Consider the following 21,098-nt stretch of genomic DNA (forward strand, 5'->3'; position numbering starts at 1 on the left):
TACAAAGTTGTATTAGATAGAAGATAACATTATAAATATTGGTATTATTCAAAAGTTGCTTTAAAAAGTCCAAAAGAGGAACAGACAGTTATATTTACACTTATATTTTCATAAAAATTGATAAAAATGGAATTCATGACAAATATGACCAATCTTCCTGAATTAAAATTTTAAAATTAACGTGTTAAACATCTTATAATTCGGTATTCCTTAATGACTGCATTTAAAGACTGTTAGAATTAGTCAAATTATAGAAAAATATAATTCAATGCCCAGTCAATGCTGGTAGTCAACTAGCTGAGTTAAACAGGTATCTATATAGTCTACTTAAGGAAAGCTAGGAAGAAATCTTGAATATCCTTGCTTAATGTGGATGAATTGTCTTCTATACCTCAGCTACGTGCAGAGGTGTTGAGTGGCAGTTATCAAGACGCACTCCCTGGAAATAAGTTGCAGTTATTTCGGTATATTTTTTCATGTGTGCCCAGAGATAAGGGCAGTCCTCTGGTTTATTTCCATAGCGTAATTTAACACTGTCTCCCCAGCAAATCAGTTCTCTCCTTAAATAAACATTTGAACCTGTTAAGAAAGAAGCATGCTTTCAATGGTTTAAGAAATACAATAAAAACAATTACTTCAAGGAAACATGCCATTTTAAAATGGCATTATTTCTACCATAAATGATATACTGGTTAAAATCATATCTAAAATGATATGGGTCAAAGTTTTATATCTCATATCTATTTGGCAAAAATTCCACCTTATAGTCTCTTGTAAAAATTTGAGCTCAATTTCAAAAATTCAAGTTATAGCCTAAGGAAAAACAGGAATAGTATTATCATAGACTCTTATAACTATAGTTCTACCAAAAACATTTTAAGGCTCCATCTCCAACTTGCTAACTCAATTTTGGCAAGAGATTATATTAAATTCATGGCACATAGCAGAATTTCTTTTTTTCATTTAGAATGGCTAGAAAAGACAGGGTAGAGAAACTTAAGCCTAAGGTTATATTCTTAAATAACAGCATATAAGATTTCTGAGTTAATTTTAAGGTCACTATAATAATCTAATTCTAAAATGTTGAAAAAAATAAAATGCTTCCTGGCAATAAAATGGTTGTTGAAAAAAAAAAGGTGCTGAGTAAGTGGAACCTAAAAGAAAATTAGTTTCTGGTTTAATTGCCTTTCAAATAACTTAATACCTCTCTGGCCAATGATTGAAAATCTCTCTTATGGCAATGTAATTGTAATAGCATTAATTTCAAGTTCTACCTCCTTTTCTTCTCTCTCAAACTGATGAAACAGTTTAAAAACCACTAGCCTAGTGGGGAAAAAAATCAATAAAACAAATCATATTGACCTTTCCATGAACTTTTTTCTCTATCCATAGAGAAGTCAAAAGTGATGTACCTGGTTCAGCAAAGTTTCGAAGAGGATCATCTCCCATCACCCATCCATTATGTGCCATGAAAAAACAAGCTTTATTTGGGAGGTGAATCATAGATTCTTCTGCAGATAAGTCCATTTCTTCAAATGGAAAAGTAAAATATCTATAGAGATAAAATATCAAATTCACACAAACTGCTGGGAGAGAATAAGAATTAGCAACATTAAAAATTAAACTTTCCTTATGAGTAGAATAAAGTTAGTTTGATACCATTTACAGGAAATAAATTTCAATATAGGTAAAAGATAGTAAACATTTTGAATAAATCTTATAGCATCTGAAGAATGGAGTTAACATTGTACTATATAATTCTAACATTTTAAGTAATTTTTAAAATATCCTCTTGAAATTACAGGAAAACAAATGAGCTATTGATGCTACTTTGCAATGGCTTTTCTATCTTCTAGTTGCCCAACTTATGTTACATTTTACTTATAAAGTAAAGAGCTATTGGCTGGGGGGTTGCTCAATGGTAGATGGCTTGCTGAGCCCCTGTGATCAATCCCCAGCATTACCAAAAAAAGAAAAGAAAAAAAAGAGGAGGAAGAGAAAATAAGGATCTAGATGCTTGCTCAGTTTGATTTACATTGTGTTTATTACCAAGTGCTATGGTTTGAATGTGTCTCCCAAAAGTTCATGTGCTAGAATCTTAATTCTTCAATGTGACTGTGTCAGCAGGTGGGGCTTACTTTTAGGTATTTGGGTCATAGGGGTGGACCCCTCATGAATACATTAATACCTTTCTCATGTGAGTTCCTGCTCTTAAGGGACTGGATTAGTTATCTTGAACGTGGGTTGTTTAAAAAGTGAGACTGCCCCTCCTGTTTTGTCTCTTCCACATGTGCTCCCTTGCCCTTCCATTTTCTGTCATGAGTTGAGCCAGTTGAAGGCCCTTACCAGAAGCTAAGTAAATGCTGGTGTCAGGCTCTTAGACTTCTCAAGTCTCCAGAATCTTTAGCAAAACTAAATCTTATTTCTTTACAAATTACCCAACCTCAGGTATTTTGTTACATCAGAAAACAGACTGAGACACAGTATGCAGTCCTCCAGAAACATTAATGTAAATAATAACTATAAATTGGTTCATATGGATGATAAATTTTCTAACTAAAGATTTGCTTAACATAATTAATATTAAGCCTAATGCCAAGTCAAAACTTCTTTAGTTTAAGAACTGTACTGAAGTTGTGCCTTAAAGGAAATACTTAGGTTAATTAATAGTAAAATCAACTGTTAATTTTGAATCATCCATGAACAGAAAACAAAAATGGAATACCTGGTAACTAAAGGATATTTTCTAGTGACAGGTCCTAGTTTAGGTCCATGGCCAGCCAGTCGTTCATAAAACACATTTCCCAAAAGGCAATTAACTGCCTGGAAAATATTAAATTATATTGCATCATCATCAACAATAAAAAACAGTTTAAAGATTCAAAGAAAAACAACAAATATAGGTAAAACCTGTTCCTGATGATAGTTCATGAGTTGATGCTTCTCTGAATTCAACTCATCAATTCTATTACGGAACCAATTACAGCATTCTTCAATCGCAGCTGGCCCATTGCTAGAGCACAGAGAACAATACAAACTTTAAAAATTTTTTTACAAAACTTACATTTAAAATTTTTCTAACAAGGGTCACAGAAATCTTAATCATCAGGATGTTATCACTGAAGAACTTTTCCAGCTGTAAAGATTTTTACATACATGCACAGGATTATGACCTGGCACATATAAAAAGCATGAATATGTCATGTACTGAAATAGAATTACAGTGCATTACTTTATTTCATTTTATATAAAGGATTTCAATAAGCACTTTGAAAATTATATTAGCCATAAAGGTTTATAAGTAGTTGCAGTATTTATTTCACAGGGAAAATACATAACATACTCATGTGGTTTGAAAGTTGCTAGTGCAATGTTCATATCCACAGTGCAGCCAAGCCGTCTGTATTCAGGATCCTGAATAATCTTCAGATGCTGCTTTGGATCAGACTTGGTTACCCTCCTATTTTCTGAAAGAAGAAAAGATGAGTGCTTAAATGCAAATACACTAGGAGATTAAAACTATCACTGATTTCAAATTTTAAATCTACAATTATTCCATAGAAAATAAAACAAGTATTAATTTCATAAGCATCTTCTTACCTCTCCATCCTCCTACTTATCATCTCCCCAACTCATACACACATACAAATGGGGGGGGAGATAACACAGAGACAAAAATATCATTATTAAAAAAACACAGGGATTCCTATCAGTCAACCAGTCAACTCAAGCCACACTTTTCTGCCCTCAGTCAATATTCACTTTTTCTTCTTCTTCTTCTTTTTTTTTTTTTAAATGCTGCTGGGGATCAAATTCAAGGCTTTATGAGTGCCAGGCAAATACTCAACTCCTGAACTACATCCTCAGCCCTACTTATTAAACTTTATGACATCTGGACTTTGGTGGTAAGCATTTTCTTCTCAATGCTACCAAATATTCTAACCTCAAGAGTTATGTTTCCTCAAAGATTGCTTCCAATTCTAAAGTGAGTCTTTTTAAAAAAATTAACTTTTGTTGCATTCTCTGAAACACATGTGTTGGAAGCCCCAAATGAACTGCAGGGGCATCTGAGCCAACTCTAAAGTGGAGGTGATCCCTCAGGAGAACTCTTGGTGCAATTTCACAGATCTGAGACTGCTCCATGGCTTTGGCAGATATCTTGCTCAGAGAGAATTTTGTGATACTAAGGAATTTATGGCTCAGACAGCCCTAGGTTCAAATGCAACTACCAGAAGGTGGAGAGAGATACTTTCTGCCCCAACTAGGCTTGAGGTGCCAGCTGCTTGGGGGAAGAAGGATTACTGAGCAAGTGATAAGCCCCCAGCCAAACCAACTTCCCCACAGCCTCCAGCTTCTTGTTTACCTTTGAGAACCCTTCCTCACAATAAATTCCTTTGGTGTGTTTCACTGTAAATAAAGCATTCACAGGCTTTTTCCTTTGTTATAAGGTCTCTTTCACCTATCAATGCCCCAACTTAGAAAATACTTTTTCCTGTGTCTTTTGTGTTTATTTCTTAATATTGCTTTTCTAGTTTTTTTTATTTCCAGCTGGCCCACACCTGCAGTGGTTACCTATTCCCTCCCTGTGCAGGCCACAGGAGACACACATGGGTTTGTTTTTATGTATTATTTCCATTTCTATCAACAACTATATTGTTTATATAATAAGAGTTAAAAAGAAAAATGTGGTTTTGGGGTGAATCTCCATTCTTTTCCCAAAACTTGTTTCAAGTAAAGCAGGGATTATGTAGGATTGCCTCTACTAAGCTTGATTTCTCATTAAGTAATTAATTTGTCCTGGTTTATTCTAAAGAGACTGAAAAATGGCTTACAAAAACCCAAGTAATAAAATAAAACAGATTCTTAAAATCCAGTTTCTAAGGTTCACCTGGAAGAGTAAAACTGTTAAAAAAATGCTTGAAAAAGAAAAAGAATCTATGCCAGTAGTGTCAATAAATAGTCTTCAATATTGGTAGAATTGAAGGCAGATCAATGGAAGACACAGATAACAGACTAATGTGTATTTAGGATATGGCTATATACTATGAAGCACTGTGGTAGTATTTCAAATCAGTGTAAAGTGATGGATTTTCAATTTAACATCATTTAAAAAATAAAGCTAAATACCCTTTTCATGTGATGCACACAAATTATAGCTACATTAAATATTTAATGGGAAAATATAAATAGTATTATTAGAAAAAAACCATTATGTTTATGAAAAGTCTTTTCTAAACATGATGTGAAATCAGAAGCCATAAAAGAAAAGATTGACTACATTGAAAAAAAAAAATAGCACCATAAACAACAGTTAAAAGATCAATACCACACTAAGAGAATACATTTAAGGCCTGTACAATAAGGAATCATCAAATATAATAAATCAATTTGAAAAAGACAAACAGTTCAATAAAAAATGGGGAAGAAACTAATACATGATTAATGCAAGAAATGTAAGTGGCTAATTAACATCTGAAAAGATATTTTGTTAATGTGAAAAGAAATATCACCTAAGACAAGATATATTTTGCCTGATTGACAAAACATTTTAAAGATTATTGGTATCTAATATTGGTGAGAGTTTTGTGATACATGTAAGTTGGTATAACTTGAAAAAAGCAATTTGATGATATCTATTATATTTGAATTTGCATATCCTTTGACCTAGTAATTTTATGTGTAACAATTTATCCTGTAGATCTACTTATATAGCAAGTAAACCCACATGTACAGGATATATTTTGGACAGTACTGGTTATAATAATATAAGTTCCACTAGGACAAGGTTCTTGCTATGTCTGCCACTAAATTCTCATGTCTCTGTGTCCAAGCACACAGTAGTTGGTTCAATAAAAAAATGAACTGAATGAAAGAATGATTAAAAAATTGGGAAAATACTAGTAAAAAAAAGTACTTTAAAACAGTGTATTGCTACATGGAAGTTAAGAAAAATAGCTGTAATAAATTCATATTGTAAACTAAAAGAAAAGTTAAACAGTCTTTGCTTTAGTTTTATGTGTGCAACACAGATACAAATATAAAACTAACATGTATCATTTATATAGAGAGAATTAAGTAAAACCACAGATAAAATCTGAATTTATTTCAGAAATAATCTGAAAGGAAACACAAGAAACTGTTGCTTGGTGGTTTCCTATAAGAAGTAGGTTTTGTAGGAGCGGAAGTTACACATTGTATTTTATTATATTTTGAACTGTTTGGCTTTTTCTTTTTATAATGAGCACACTTTATTGCATATAAATGATACTGCTTACAAATACTGAAGGGCAGGTTAGATAGAGGCTTTTTGGTGAAATGGAATATAAAGCAAATCAGGACTAAAAGTTCCTGTATTAGGGTGATACATAATGGTGAAAGTTGATGTCTGAATCCAACTGAATTCTTGAATGTAAAGCCAACCTCACATCTACTTCAAAGGCAATATTTTTGAGTCCTATTCTAGTTTTGGTCTCTGGACAAGAAAGACAATTTCCTATTTAAGGTACCCCCTGAACATCCTCACTGCTGGGCTGACCTAAACTAATTGCAGATACTTTCTTTATAATCCTTTCTAATTTGTCTCCTAAAAACCTCAAGTTCTCTTTTAGTATGGTTTTTCCTATCTTACTGCGGACATATCAATTAACTTGATTAATTATATCCTTAAATGAATATTTATTTCTTTACCTTTTGTTATTAGCTAATATGTGGCTTCGGCCTCACTAGTTGTAAGGGGGCACTTGTGGTAAGCACCATCAGTTGGAATTCCCTCTTCCATAATTAAGATTCTTAACCATAGACAGCAGAAGATTCACATTTCTCAATTTCAAAGCCTTGTTCAAGCCTTTCTCAGCTGAAGTAACCTGATCTACCTAATTCCCATTTATACTTTTAACAAATATTTGCTGAGTTTGACTATATTCTGAGCATTCTGCTAAGGAACCAACAATAAGATAGACTCACCAAGGGAAATAATTGGTATATATTATTTATATTATTATGGCATGCCCTTTAGATGTCTCAGCTTCCAGAATCAGTTTTCAAATATGAAAATAACACAAATATTACATAACAACAGATTTAATAATAATATTAACCAAGAGAAAAAAGTTATCCTTTTAATATAAAAAGTAATCTTAAATTTCTTAAAATGAATTGGAACAGTATACTGTGCCTCTTTACCTTGTGTAAGAAGTCTTCTAAATTGTTCAACTGCTTTGTGAACATCTACTTGGAAAAATTCCCAGAGTTGGATCTTTGGAAAAATATCCTCCCAAATTATTTTTCGAATGCACTGAAAAATTTCAAGAGTTAAAAAATATTTTTTAACTATTTCATCAAGTACTGTTTAACATATTAAAATACTGATTATAAATAATTTTCAACAATATATTTAATTGGTACTTAAGAAATTTTGTTATTTTGACTTAGAGTTGTATTACTGTATAAAGAAAGGCTTACATTCAAGTGGTGATCATTTTCAATCAAAGCAGGTATTCCTTTTTCTTTGTATTTCCCTTCTGCAACATCACAGGAAAAATGCCAGAATGCTCGGTCTAAGACCCAAGCAGGTTTTAAGTGTGGAGAATTCACAAGATTATATGCAGATTCTGGATGTTCCTGGATCCATTTGCTATTAGCAGCTTTAAAAAAAAACCAAACAAACAGATGAACAAAAGAAAAAAAAAAAGAAAACTCAAATCTTGCAAATAAATTGAATATTTTGTAAATAAATGGAAAACGATATCTATGTTAAGTTTAAAGATGAAATATCAACATCTACTACACATTTCCTCCTATAATAGACAGTGATATTTTATACTGATTCTGTCATATGGAAAAAAAATTCTGATTTTGGTCTTCTATCTGCTTTTTTTTTTTTTAACTTAAATATTGCTTAGAAAATCCTGAAGGAAGAAAAATCAGTTCCTTCATATGTAACCTCTTTACACAGCCAATCCTTTTTTAATTTTTTTTATTTTTTACAGACTGCATTTTGATTCATTGTACACAAATGGGGTACACCATTTCGTTTCTATGGTTGTTTGTACATGATGTAGATTCATACCATTTGTGTAATCATACATGTACATAGGGTAGTGATGTCTGTCTCATTCCACCATTTTTCATACCCCCCTCCCTCTCATTTTCTTCTACATAAACTAAAGTTCCCCCATTTTTCTCTCACCCACCCCATTATATATCATTCTCCACTTATCAGGGAAAACATTCGGCCTTTGGTTTTTGGGGATTGGCTTATTTCACTTAGCATGATATTCTCCAATTCCATCCATTTATTTGCAAATGCCATAATATTACTCTTCTTTATGGCTGAATAATATTCCATTGTGTATATATACCACAGTTTCTTTATCCATTCATCAGTTGAAAGGCATCTAGGTTGGTTCCACAATCTAGTTATTGTGAATTGAGCTGTTATAAACACTGATGTGGCTGCATTACTGTGGTATGCTAATTTCAAGTCCTTTGCGAATAAACCGAGAAATGGGATAACTGGGTCAAAAGGTCCATTCCAAGTTTTCTGAGGATTCTCCACATTGCTTTCCAGAGTGACTGCACCAATTTGCAACTCCACCAGCAATGTAAAAGTGTGCCTTTTTCCCCACATGCACACCAACATCTATTATTGTTTTACATAGCTAATCCCAATGGGTAATAAATATGTTGTTTTTATGAGACTGAGAAATTGCTAAGTTAATTTTTGAATAGACAAAAGTTATACAATGAACTAATGGCCATTTTTTATGTTTACAATGGACTAATGTCCCCTGAATCACACTGAGGAATGAGAGTGGTTGGAAAAATGGGAAGTAATAACCATTACTGAATACTTTACTGCATATGCAGAATGTTTTTAAGTACTTAAATATACTTTGTTATTCCTCATTTCCTCTCACATAATACAGAACATATTATGTTCCTCTCACAGATGAGGAACTAATGCACAAGGGTTGAGTAACTCAGCCAGAGTCACACAGCTAGGTATTAATGTAAGTCTTTCTTCAGAATCTGCAATTGTGACCACTTTGCTGTGCTGCTGAGATGACCATGCTGGTGCCTTATTGACTCAGCTGAGCACTCTGTACTACAGTTTTAGAAGCAGTATCATTTTTAGTTTCTGTCATTTATTTAGTATGCAATTTAGTTATTATTTATTGATACCCACAATAACCACTTAGATGAATACAGGATACATAAGGAACAGAGATCATATAATAAAAGTGAAATCAAAGCCCAGCATGGTGGTGCACATTTGTATTCTCAGCTACCTGAGAGGCCGAGACAGGAGGATCACCAGGTTAGAGGCCAGCATGGGCAACTTAGTGAGACACTGTCTCAAAATAAAAAGGGCTAGGGATTTAGCTCAGTGGCAGAGTACTTGCCTAGAATGCATAATGCCCTAGTACTGCCAAAAAATAAATAAATAAATAAATAATAATGTTAAAGTGGTAATTCTCCAAATTTGTACCATCATATTCACAGATATTCAAGTTTAAAAGATAAAATGTAGTCATATTTGTATCCAATTAGGATTTTCACTTACTGGGCAGAGGATGTAGCCAGTGATAGAATGCTCATGAGCAAGGTCCTGGGTTTGATCCCCAGCACAGTACATGCATACATACACATACACCCCGTTATATGTGTGTTAAGGATAAATGCCAAGGGTATCCTGATTTTTTTCTTTTGATGTGAATTCTCAATATGTTGCACTAACTGGTGCTGAGTTAGTGGGCTTAAACGATCTTTCTGCCTCAGATTCCTAAGCGGCTGACCACCTTCATGTCTGACTCTACCCCAATTTTTTTAAGGGAAAAAAAATCCCCAAACCATGTTTCTTTACTCAATATTTTGATACAAAATCAAGTGGTGAATGAAAGAATTCTAAACAACATTAGGTAGTGAAAGTATTTTCCTAAATCTACATAAAAGAGAAATCCACTCTATGGACTTCTGGAGTGGTACAGTATGGAACTCAGCAGGTACTATTCCCCACAATTTAACTGGTAAGAATTATAGAACACAATCATCTAAAGAATCTGAAAATTGTCCTGTGGACATTTAGCACATGGAGAACATTTATCGGATACAAGAACAGGAACTGTCTGTGGCATCTGAACAAAGACCTGTGCTTGAAGTTGACTGAATTTCTAGTATTGGTCTGTCATACCTGGATTAAGATGTCCTCCCATACATGGTAGCCAGGTGGAGGAAGAAAGCTGTCCCCCTGGAATACGACTTTTATAACATGGGATTGGAGAAAATGAGAAACACAGCAGCCTGCCCCTCTAAGGATAAAATTATAATCCCAGACTGGGAACTGGTAGGAGAAGAAGCCTCCATTTTGGCCACACTTCCAGGAGTAGAGCACCTGGGAGAGAGCCTCTACAACAGAGCTGCTGTGTAAGATAAAGGAATAGGTCTTGCTTCAGATGCCACAAACTCACGTTGCTTTTACCAAGATTTAATCAATTTTCTCTAGTAGGTTTTCACATTTCTTCATATGCCAAATGTTCTTAGGACAATTTCTAGGGACTTTAAGTGACCATTTAAAAATAATTTTCACCAATTATAGTTGACTCACTAGTTAAAGGACGTGTGGGGCCTTAGGCTGCCATTCTGAAAGTTGAGCACACCCCCACTGATAATAACTTCTTAAATGCAATCCTGTTTCACAGAAAGGACATTGTGATTCACAACGCCTTCTGAGTTACAGATTGGTGAAGTGCACTTTTATATTGCACAGAATCTCTCTAATGCTTTGAAAATATAGTCTGTGACAGAGGCTGCTGCTACTGTACTTCAATTTTTATTCTTTCTTCCTTGGTGATAGAGTGCCCAAAGTTCAGTTATATACAAGGCTAGCAAACTAAAGATGACACTGAAAGTCTCCTTTATAGTTAGGTGTGAAAAGGGGAAAATTCTATCTAATGCAATATGAGCAAAAGTAACACATATATCAGTTTATGCCCTTAAAAGGCAAGGTTTCTCTACCATTTCTCTGGGTGGGATATGATATAGGAATTGGAGCAGCCATGTTTAATTAAAAGCAGGAAGCAAAGCACTGCAGACAGCAGAGCTACAAGAGAAACAACTTTCTTTCCCTGCACCTTTGAGCTAGTACTCTAGTCCTAGAATGCCTACGTAATCTTTTGTAAAACTTAAATACAATGTCAATTTTAGGTCACTTTTTCTGTCTCTCTCTTACAGCTACCTAAGCCATATTCTAACTTCTACAATTTGTAACTAATACAATGCTATTACATGATTTGATGAATTTTATTAATAGATGCCTAAGTAATTACCAATACTGTCAATTTTGTAAGTGATGAATACTTGGTTGTTGGTTACAATGTTTTCCCTGCAGACTTTGAAGCTTGGTTTCCAGGCACTTAAAAAACACCAATGTTAGAATATATCTACTTTTTTTAACCTAACTTTGCTGGTATTATTGGAGATTATCATCTATATTATCTATATTGATGAAACAGATAAATAAGCTTTTAAGTATCTTCATAATCCTTATGGTTACTGGGAAAATACCTCATGAAATAGCACATTTCTTTTGAACTCTTGTACCACTCAGAATTCCTGTTCTGTACATATGCTAATTAGTGGTATCCACACTCTTCAACATGTGGCCCACATGGAGGGTAATATTTGTAAGTAACAATAGGTTAAACTGAAAATATGGCCAGAAGTATGATCAGTTCAAACTCAGTTGCTATGATAGTAAGGGGAATAATTTTCTCCTTGAAGATCATCAGTTGAAAAAATATATTTTATAGAACTCTATATAACTAAGGTATCTGGGAAACAAAAACAGTTTTATGTTACTCTTTCTTAGTGATGTAGATGATCTAATAATCTTTTTTAATATGTAAAAGATTCAACTTCTGAGAGTTTACTGATAATTTCCTCTCCAATAATAGAAATCATTTAGTTTTTTTTCATACATGCTATAGTACCAGATATTTTGCTAAATAGAATATGTTGTTAGTCTGGAAAGTATTAATACTCTTATGTTGAGATATGATTAGTAGGTCCTTTCTATAACCACTCTGTTTTTATAAGTATCACATGCAAATTATATATTGACTCTATCTTTAGCACTGTTTTCTTGGAAAGGAAAAAAGTGATACTCTATACAATGATGTTTTAAGTTAAAAGACATATAATTTCATGTGTGTCTATAAAATTTACATTATGTAAGGAATGATGATGTGGCTTGATAATGGAGTACTTGCGTAACACTCGTGAAGCCCTGAGTTCAAGTTCCATCTCTGAAAAAAACTGTTATATAAAATATTAAGTAATGAAATAATCAGAATTTAATATTTTCTTCAAAATTAATGAAGCTCATACCAGTATGATTGTAGACAACATCTGTAATACAAAGAATATTCCATTCTTTTTTCAGTTTTTCCACTACCTGTCCAACATCATTCCATGTATACTTTTTATTAGGTCTTGAAAAGTCAGGATTTAATTCTAACTGATCAGCAAGGGAGTAGCATGACCTAGATAGTCCAAGAGTCTGCAGTGGGGTGAAATGAATCATGTTGTAACCTGAAAAGCAAGACAACAAAGACCACTGTAAGAAAAAAAAAACATAACCAACATAAAACTAAGAAAAATATCTATGTAAACTTTCTTAAGTAATATAAATAGGGAGGCCACCATGCTACTGGAAAAGGAGTCAATGACTTAAGGTTCAAATTCTAGCTGTACCATAAGGAATTTTAAGCAAGTCCACTTAAAACTTTCAGAATATCAGTGTCCTTACCTACGAGACCAAGGTAATGAAATAATGTATTAGGAAAAAAAAAATTGACAATAGTGCTTAGTTATTATTAGGGGTTCAATTTATATTTGTTGACTAGATATACTTATACACAAATATGTCAGTACACACTTATCTCATAATTTTAATGTTTCACAGTATTTGTACTCATAGCACATAGTTATGCCAGTGAACTTTTAATTCCTTTCGTCATCCTATATTCAACTTGAATATAAAAAATTAATGTTACTCTTATTTTACTTAAGAGTAAATTAACACAAGTTTTATCTTATTCTTTGTATCTTTAGCAGCACCTGCCTTCCATATGGAAAATCAATATTTACTAATTAAAATTACACAATAATATATTTCCTCTGCATTTTAATAGTTTGCCACTAATTTTATATGTCAAAGCAAAACTCTTCGAAATAACACTGGTCTCATTTTGTTATAGAGGTCCTTCATTTAAGTTGAACCACATAACTTGGCAATTTTATAGATTAAAAAGGGTCAACTATAAAAATTTTCAAATGGTTTTATTTGTATTACTAAATATATTGAGATGAAATTAAAAGTAGGAGCAAAACCTTTAAAATCAGTATTTCAGAGGTAATTACATTTATTTTTAAAAAGAAAAGGAAAAGAAACCAAGCTGACATCACCTGATTCTTTTGCAACCCTCAGTCTGTCTTCCCATTCATCCAAAGGTCCTAAACACTTGGCTAAGAATGTCTGGAGAGTAACACAGTCCAAGTGTAACACATGATCATCAATGCCAACACGTAAAACAGGGTCCACAACTATGTAACCTCCACCACTTTTCTCATTTCTAAGGAAAAAAGCAAAATAAAAACTTTCCATTTAATGAGAGGGAAGAAGAGAAAATTGTCTAGTAGTACGAATAACTGGAAGGAACTGTTCCATTTAAAAGCATATATTTCTAAGTATATAAAATAATTTACAAAGTTGCAGCAAAAAAAAAAAAAAAACCTTGAGGGAAAGCAACTATTTACCCATTCTCCATTACTACATAACACAATTACTACATATTTATAACACATACAACATACATAAAATCCAATAATGTTGTTTTAATGAAAAACAAATGTATTAGTCTATCAGAAATAGCCAGGGCACTGAAATAAATATCATCCTATAATCAGGTTGCAGGAAAAGACAAGATATTCTCATAGAAATTGAAAAACCATATTATATTTGCATCTCGAAAAGCACTGTAAAAACTGTACTACAGTGATTGATAAATTTTATAAATTACATAACTTTAAGTCACACAATGAATTAACTTTTTTGTCCACATATAGAACACCTGACTTACCCTTGAAGGAAGTAATACTGAAATGATCCAGACTGTTGCAGATTAAGTTTACAGTATTTATCAGAATCATCTTCTCTTTCTGTTGGATTTTCCCAATCCAGGGAACGGAATTTTTCTCTATTAAATGTTTCTCCAGGAAATGGGTAGTTTGTATACACAGTAACTGCTTTTCCCTGCAAAGTTGGGCCTAATCGGAACTGTAGTTCAAACCCTAAATAAAACCACATTTTTAAATAAACTCATTGTAGGATTTAAAATTACCACATTAAAATATGTTTTATTTAAAAAATATCAAAACTAACATTCTGATTTAGCTGAATTTTATGTTTTACCAAGTACAGCAAACATCATAGAACAATCTGTTTTATAATGTCCTTTCTTTCTTTCCCTGGAAACTGATTCCTATTCAAATAGATACTTTAAGATGTGAAAATTTGTACATCCTTTTTTACATTGATCTTATTTACATTGATCTCCTCAATTCCTCCTAGTACCCTACCCTCACCCCTCAATTGAACTGTGTATAGGTGGGCATTTGAGTAAAGATGTTCTCTAGTATTTTTTAAACTGCACAGAGAAAGTGAGTTTCTCTATGGTGTCAAGAGTATGGGATTGTATGTGAGATTGGCATAACAGTATGAGATTGGGATATAAACTGAGACAACAATCCTACTATGCAAAGAAAATGAGTCTTCACTGAAAGAAGTCACACTGAAAAGAGACAGAATTTGAATGTTCAATGAAGAGTTCTGAAGGCATCTCAGCTCCTGAGTGAGGTCTGCTGAAATACAGTGGTGTGCTAATAAAGATGCAGCGACTGGCTGGAGGGGTGGGAAACACTAACTTGTAGTACTTGTTGACTTTCTGGTAGGAACAATCCCACCATGGACAATCCAAAGCTACTGAAGCCACATCATTGAATGTGGAATGGGAGGGAAGTACACAATTGGTTCTTGTGAGGGAGTACATGAACCTCCACATGAACTGTTATCCCTACTCTTCATAATTTAGTTATTAAAGTCTTTGTTGGAATCCTGACACCCAAGATATTCTCACTCTTCCCCAAGTCATGCTATTTCTATTAAACTATACCTGAGACTTGTATACTGTATTATAAGTATTTTACCATTAGAGGCAACAACAACAATAAAACCACATTAGAGTTAAAACTATACTGTGGAAGAGAGTTTTGGTTGGTTGAAGGCAGACTTTAAACTTTTGCTACAATTACTAGAATATGAAAGTTTTGACTACATATAATCTGTTAGGAACATAAGGCACATACCTTTTAAATATGACATATCTCAATTAACGATAGAAACAACTGAAGAAGGCAGGAAATTTAGTTCTGTTAAGCATAATTTTTAATGCTTAAGGAATACTTTTGAGAAGATAGAAAACTACTAAGTTATAATGCATTATTTATTAAACATTCAATAAAAAATATTAAAGACTGAGCACCTACAGGGAACAAAATAGAAAATTACTCCCACCCTTGCAGTCTGGAGTTCTAGAGAGGAAAGAGCACATTAAACAATGAACTTCACAAATAAGTAAAGGAAGAGATAAATATTAAGGAAAAAAGGAAAAATCAGAACATTTTAAGAACAACAGCAGAGAGGAAAGATGTTAAGGCAGTGGCAGAAATTTTAAATAGGATGGTAATTGAGAATCTAAAGGGCTTGTGAGAAGTAAGGCAGTTGGCCACATCTCTATTATGGTCATCTAGGGAAAGTACTGACTATGCAAAGAAAATAGGACAACAGACCTAGGATTGAAGTATGTGCTGGTTTCAGTAAAAACAAAGCAGCTTAGTATAGCTGGGTTGGAATAAGCTGAGGGAAGGGAAAAAGTTAACAGGGAACTAGATCATGCAGAAACCTGTAGGTCACTGTAAGTATTTTGGCTTCTCTGACTGAAATGAGAATTCAGTAAATAGTTTAGAGCAGAGGAATGGCATGACCTAACATATATTAAAAATATCATTCTGAAACAAAAGGGGAAAAAATACTTCTGGAAATGTCTGATTCTGGCCATGGTAGAATAACTGCACTAGACTTGTTCTCTGCTGAAAAAATAAATGAAATGTCTGAAACAACTATTTATAGAGGTAGATAGTAAAGGGATCTGATCTCTGAGAGTAAGAGTAATCTTCAGGACTCTCCAGCTTTCAGAGTGGTAGAACTTTTAGAACTGTGGCATGGGGGACTAGGAACATTGGATTCCCTGAGTTGGACAGGCAGACCAGAATGTGGGGAGATTGAAGAGTGAATTATTTTTTGGGGTGTGCAATGTGTGTCAGAGAAGAGAGCTATGGAAAAAGAATTCTCTAGATATTTACCTAGGTGCATCTTGATTCTATCTAATACTAAGCTATACATGGACTGGGTTCAACTGCATGAGACTGAACAAAGAACGACACTGGGAATTATAAACTGAAAATTCCTAGAACTCATACAGGCCTGGGACCCATCTGCTTTTTGACTTGTCAGAGTAATGAGAGCCTGTTGAATCCATGGAGTATTCAGTAAAGAACCCAAAAAGAGCAATGTTTTAAGTAGAAGGGCTAAGGTAAGCCCAGAGTTAAAACCATTACAAATCTATCCTATCAAAGCTTAAAAACAATCCTCAAAAGGATTAAGATGATCCACAGGTAATAAAAGTGGCTTAAGGCAAAATTCACTAGTCCTTTAAAGTAAGACAATGAAATTCAGAGATATAACAGAATATACACAATCTCCAGCACCCAATAAAAAACTAGTAAGCAGAAAGAGTTGAGGCAGTTGGCCACACAGATATCTGGGGAAGAGCATTCCACATATAGGAAACAAAAGATGTAATAAAAGGTATTGGACTTATCCTCCAATCTGAAACTCAAAACAAGCAAAAATATCAGACAGAATATATGAATGGTTTTCAAAATTCTGAAAAATAATCAAGAAGGAATATAGATTTCTGTGAGATGAAAAACAAGGTAATCTTGCAATTGCCCCTCCTACTGTTTTGAGAGTTTCTAGGATGAAGCATAGAGAAGAGGAATCCAGGCAGACTCCATCAAACTCCCTGAGCTGAGGAGATGAAGCTACGAGTCTACAGAGAACAAATTCTGCTCTAGAATTTGCAGAAGAGAATAGAGAATAGAGAATGAGGAGAAAGCTACACAGAAAACTCCAGAGATCTGCAGGACTTCCTTGAGTATCCAGCAGAGTACTGATGGGTACATGGGGCTATGAGGAAAATAACTAAGACAACAATAGTGCTTTTATGAGATAGAAAGGTTAATAATTCAGGAAGCATTCAGTAGAAAATTCACAAGAGATTTCTCAGCAGTGGGGAAGCCCTAGACAGAGCATAACTCTAGACTAGCTTAACAAATTAAAATTAAGACCCAAAAGGATTAAACTATTTCCAAGTAACTTAACTTCATTCCAGAACAAAGACCAAGAACATTTATTAGAATATGAAAATACTAAGCAATGTAAGACCCACAATGCCTGGCATGTGAATGATTACCAGACAAATTGAGAAGCAGGAAAATACAACCATAATGAGGAGATTAATAAATCAACAGAAGTTGACCAAGAAAGGAATCAAACAAATATTGGAATTAGTAGATAAGAACATAAAATGGTTCTATCTTATATATGTTCAAAAGTAGAGACATGAAAATAATAAAAATCCAAATCAAACTTCTAGATGTGAAAACTAAATCTGAGATGAAAAATACACCAGAAAAAATTAACAAGTGGTGAAAGATGACAAAAAAGTTTAGTGAATTTGAAAACACAATAGCAAAAACTATGCATAATGAAATAAGAGGAAAATAATCTAAAATATTGTGACCTATGGGACAATCTAAGTATCTGAGTATATAGGTAACTAGAGTTCCCAAAGGATATGAGAGAAATGAGGATATTAAAAAACAATGTGAAATAAGAGTGGGTAAAAATATTCCAAATTTGATGAAAAGGACAAATCTACAATCCAAGAAGTTCAACAAATCCACCAACAAGAAGCATGAAACAAATTACATCATGGAACATAAAAAATGAATTGTTCAAGAACAACAAAAAAAATATTTTGTAAGTAGCCAGAGGGGAAAAAAGATAGTATACACCAAGGAACAAAGGTAAGGATGACAACAGATTTCTCAGGAGAAACAATACAAACAAGACTGTGGAGCAAAATATTGAACAGTATAGGCAAATCCTGTTTTATTGTGCTTTACAGATATGGTTTTTCTTTTTTTCTTTTACACACTGAAGGTTTGAGGCAATCTTGCATCAAACAAGTTTGTTGGTGCCATTTTTCCAATAGCCCATGCTTTCTGTCTTTGTGTTACATTTGGGAAATAATCACAATATCAAACGTTTTCATTATTATTACATTTGATAATGTGATCAGTCTTTGATATTATCACTGAAATTGTTTGGGGGCAACCATGAACCACACCCACAAAGACAGAGAACTTAAAAAAAATAAATGTAAATATTCTGACTGCTCCTTTGATGGTTGATCCTCCATCTTTCCCTCTCCTCACACCTATTTCTTGAGATAGAATATTAAACTTAGGCCCACTAATAACCCCACTCTAAGTGTTCAAATGAAAGGAAGAGGCACATGTCTCTCACTTTAAATCAAAAGCCAGGTCTGATTTAGTGTAGTGAGGAACGCGTGTTGAGAGCCAAGACAGGTTAAAAGCCTCTTGACCAGACAGCCAGTCAAGGTATGAATACAAAGGGAAAGTTCTTAAAGGAAATTATTACTGTTTCTCCCATGATATGTGAAAAAAAGAGCAAAATAGCCATAATGCTGATATGGAGAATGTTTTAATGATATGAACAGAAGATCAAATGAGTCACAATAATGCCTTGAGCAAAACCCTAATTCAGAGGAAGACCCTAACTCTTTCCAAATCTATGAAAGCCAAGAGACGTAAGAATAGGTTGAAGTTAGCATAGGTAGGCTCATGAGGCTTAAGGAAAGAAGATGTTTTCCTAATATAAAAATCAAAACAGACTCCAAGGTAGCAGCTACAGTTAAGAAGATCTAGCTAAGATCATTGATGAAAGTGGCTACATTAGACAAAAGATTTTACATAGAGATGAAACAGTCTTACACTGCCATCTAGGATTTTCATAGCTATAGAGAAGTCAATGCATGGCTTCAGAGACAGGCTGACACTCTTGTTAGGGGCAATGTAACTGGTAAATTTACACTGAAGTCAGTACTCCTTACCATTCTCAGAATCCTAGGGACATTAGGAATTATAGTATACCTACTTTGCCTGTGTTCTATAAATAGAACACCAAAGCCTGGATGACAGCACATCTGTTTACAACGTGGTTTACCAAGTATTTTTAAGCCCACTGTTGAGACCTACTGCTCAGAAAAACAAGACTCTTTTCAAAATATTACTGCTCATTGACAATGCAGCTGGTCATCTCAGAGCTCTGACAAAGATATACAATGAGATTAAAGTTTGCATGCTTGTTAAAACAACATCCATTCTGCAACCCATGGATCAAGGAATAATTCCAACTGCTAAGTACATATGAATGTATTTATTGAGTGGTACTAGTGATTAAAACCAGGGAAGTCTTTATCTCTTAGTTATATCCCAGCCCTGTTTTTAAATTTCTGTTTTGTTTTGAGACAGGGTCTCAGTAAGTTGCTCAAGCTGGCCTCAAACTTGTGATTGATTCTCTTGCCTCAGTCACCTGAGTAGCTGGAATTAAAGATGTGTACCACTGTGCCCTGTCAATCTTATTATTTAAGAAATACATTTTATAAGACTAAAGTTGACATCAGTAGTGATGGATCTGGGCAAAGTAAACTGAAAACTTCTGAAAAGGATTGCTACTCTAGGTGCTTCTAAGAACACTCATGATTCATGGGAAGAGGTCAAAATATCAAGTTTAAAAGGCATTTGGAAAAAGTTTACTTCAATCCTCAAGGATGTCTCCGAGGACTCAAGACTTCAGTGGTGGAAATGATTGCAGATGTGACGAAAATATCAAGATAAGTAGAATAATAAGTGGAGACTGAAGTTATGACAGAATTGCTGTAATTTAATGATGAACCTTTAATGGATGAGGAGTTATTTTGTATGGATGAGCAAATAAAGTAATTTCTTGAAATGGAAACTACTGGTAGATGGGGTGTACACTGTTGAAATGACACAAAGGATTTAGAATATTGCATAAATTTGGTTGATAAAGCAATGGCAGGGTTTGAGCAGACTGACTTCAATTTTGAAAGAAGTTCTACTGTAGATAAAACACTATCAGTATCACATGCTATAGAGAATTTTTGTGAAGGAGTCAATTGAGATGGCAAACTTCAATGTTACCTTATTTTAAGAAATAGCTACAGCCACCCCAACCTCCAATCACCACAGTGCTGATCAGTCAGTAGCCATCAACATTGAGAATGATCATTAAAGTCTCGGATGATCACTAGCATATTTTAGTGATAAAATATTTCTTCCCTTTCCAACCCTTCCTTTCTTATCCCATGCTGGAAATCAAATCCAGGGTCCTATACAGGTGAGGCAAGGACTCTATCACTGAGTTACACCTGCAGCCTTAATAAATTATTTCTTAATTAAGGTATGTACATTGTTTTTAAAGACAGAATGCTATTTTACACTTAATAGACTACAGTATAACAAAAACATAAATTTATATACACTGGGAAACAAAAATACTGTGTGATTTGCTTTACTGTAGTGGTCTGGAACAGAGTCTACAGTATTTCTGAGGTATGCCTCTATTGTCAGTTTAGAATTCTATACCTGGTAAAACTACCTTTCACAAACAAAGGTTTTAAGAACCAGGTTTTTCACTGTCAGAGAAAGTTGTTACAAATAAACAAGGTGTGGGAGAACTACAGTGAATCTTGAACTGGATATGATTCAGAGGAAATAGTATAAATTGCAGTTTATAGTCAGTTTGG

General features: G+C 33.8%; 1 protein-coding gene across 3 annotated transcripts in view; it reads right to left on the reverse strand.

The window, feature by feature from the left end:
* The window catches only part of Agl (amylo-alpha-1, 6-glucosidase, 4-alpha-glucanotransferase), a 79,452-nt gene that overhangs the window by 50,343 nt on the left and 8,011 nt on the right, over positions 1 to 21,098 (reverse strand). For all 3 annotated transcript variants that reach the window (XM_047549519.1, XM_047549527.1, XM_047549509.1), the window contains exons 3-12: positions 14,142 to 14,352; positions 13,468 to 13,634; positions 12,388 to 12,591; positions 7,462 to 7,643; positions 7,183 to 7,294; positions 3,344 to 3,467; positions 2,911 to 3,013; positions 2,726 to 2,823; positions 1,413 to 1,552; positions 392 to 579 (exon numbers count right to left, since the gene is read on the reverse strand). In XM_047549519.1, the coding sequence (XP_047405475.1) occupies positions 392 to 579; positions 1,413 to 1,552; positions 2,726 to 2,823; positions 2,911 to 3,013; positions 3,344 to 3,467; positions 7,183 to 7,294; positions 7,462 to 7,643; positions 12,388 to 12,591; positions 13,468 to 13,634; positions 14,142 to 14,352 (1,529 nt within the window). The remainder of the gene's footprint in view (positions 1 to 391; positions 580 to 1,412; positions 1,553 to 2,725; positions 2,824 to 2,910; positions 3,014 to 3,343; positions 3,468 to 7,182; positions 7,295 to 7,461; positions 7,644 to 12,387; positions 12,592 to 13,467; positions 13,635 to 14,141; positions 14,353 to 21,098) is intronic.

Source organism: Sciurus carolinensis, chromosome 1 (genome assembly GCF_902686445.1).
Source record: "Sciurus carolinensis chromosome 1, mSciCar1.2, whole genome shotgun sequence".
Classification (NCBI taxonomy): domain Eukaryota; kingdom Metazoa; phylum Chordata; class Mammalia; order Rodentia; family Sciuridae; genus Sciurus; species Sciurus carolinensis.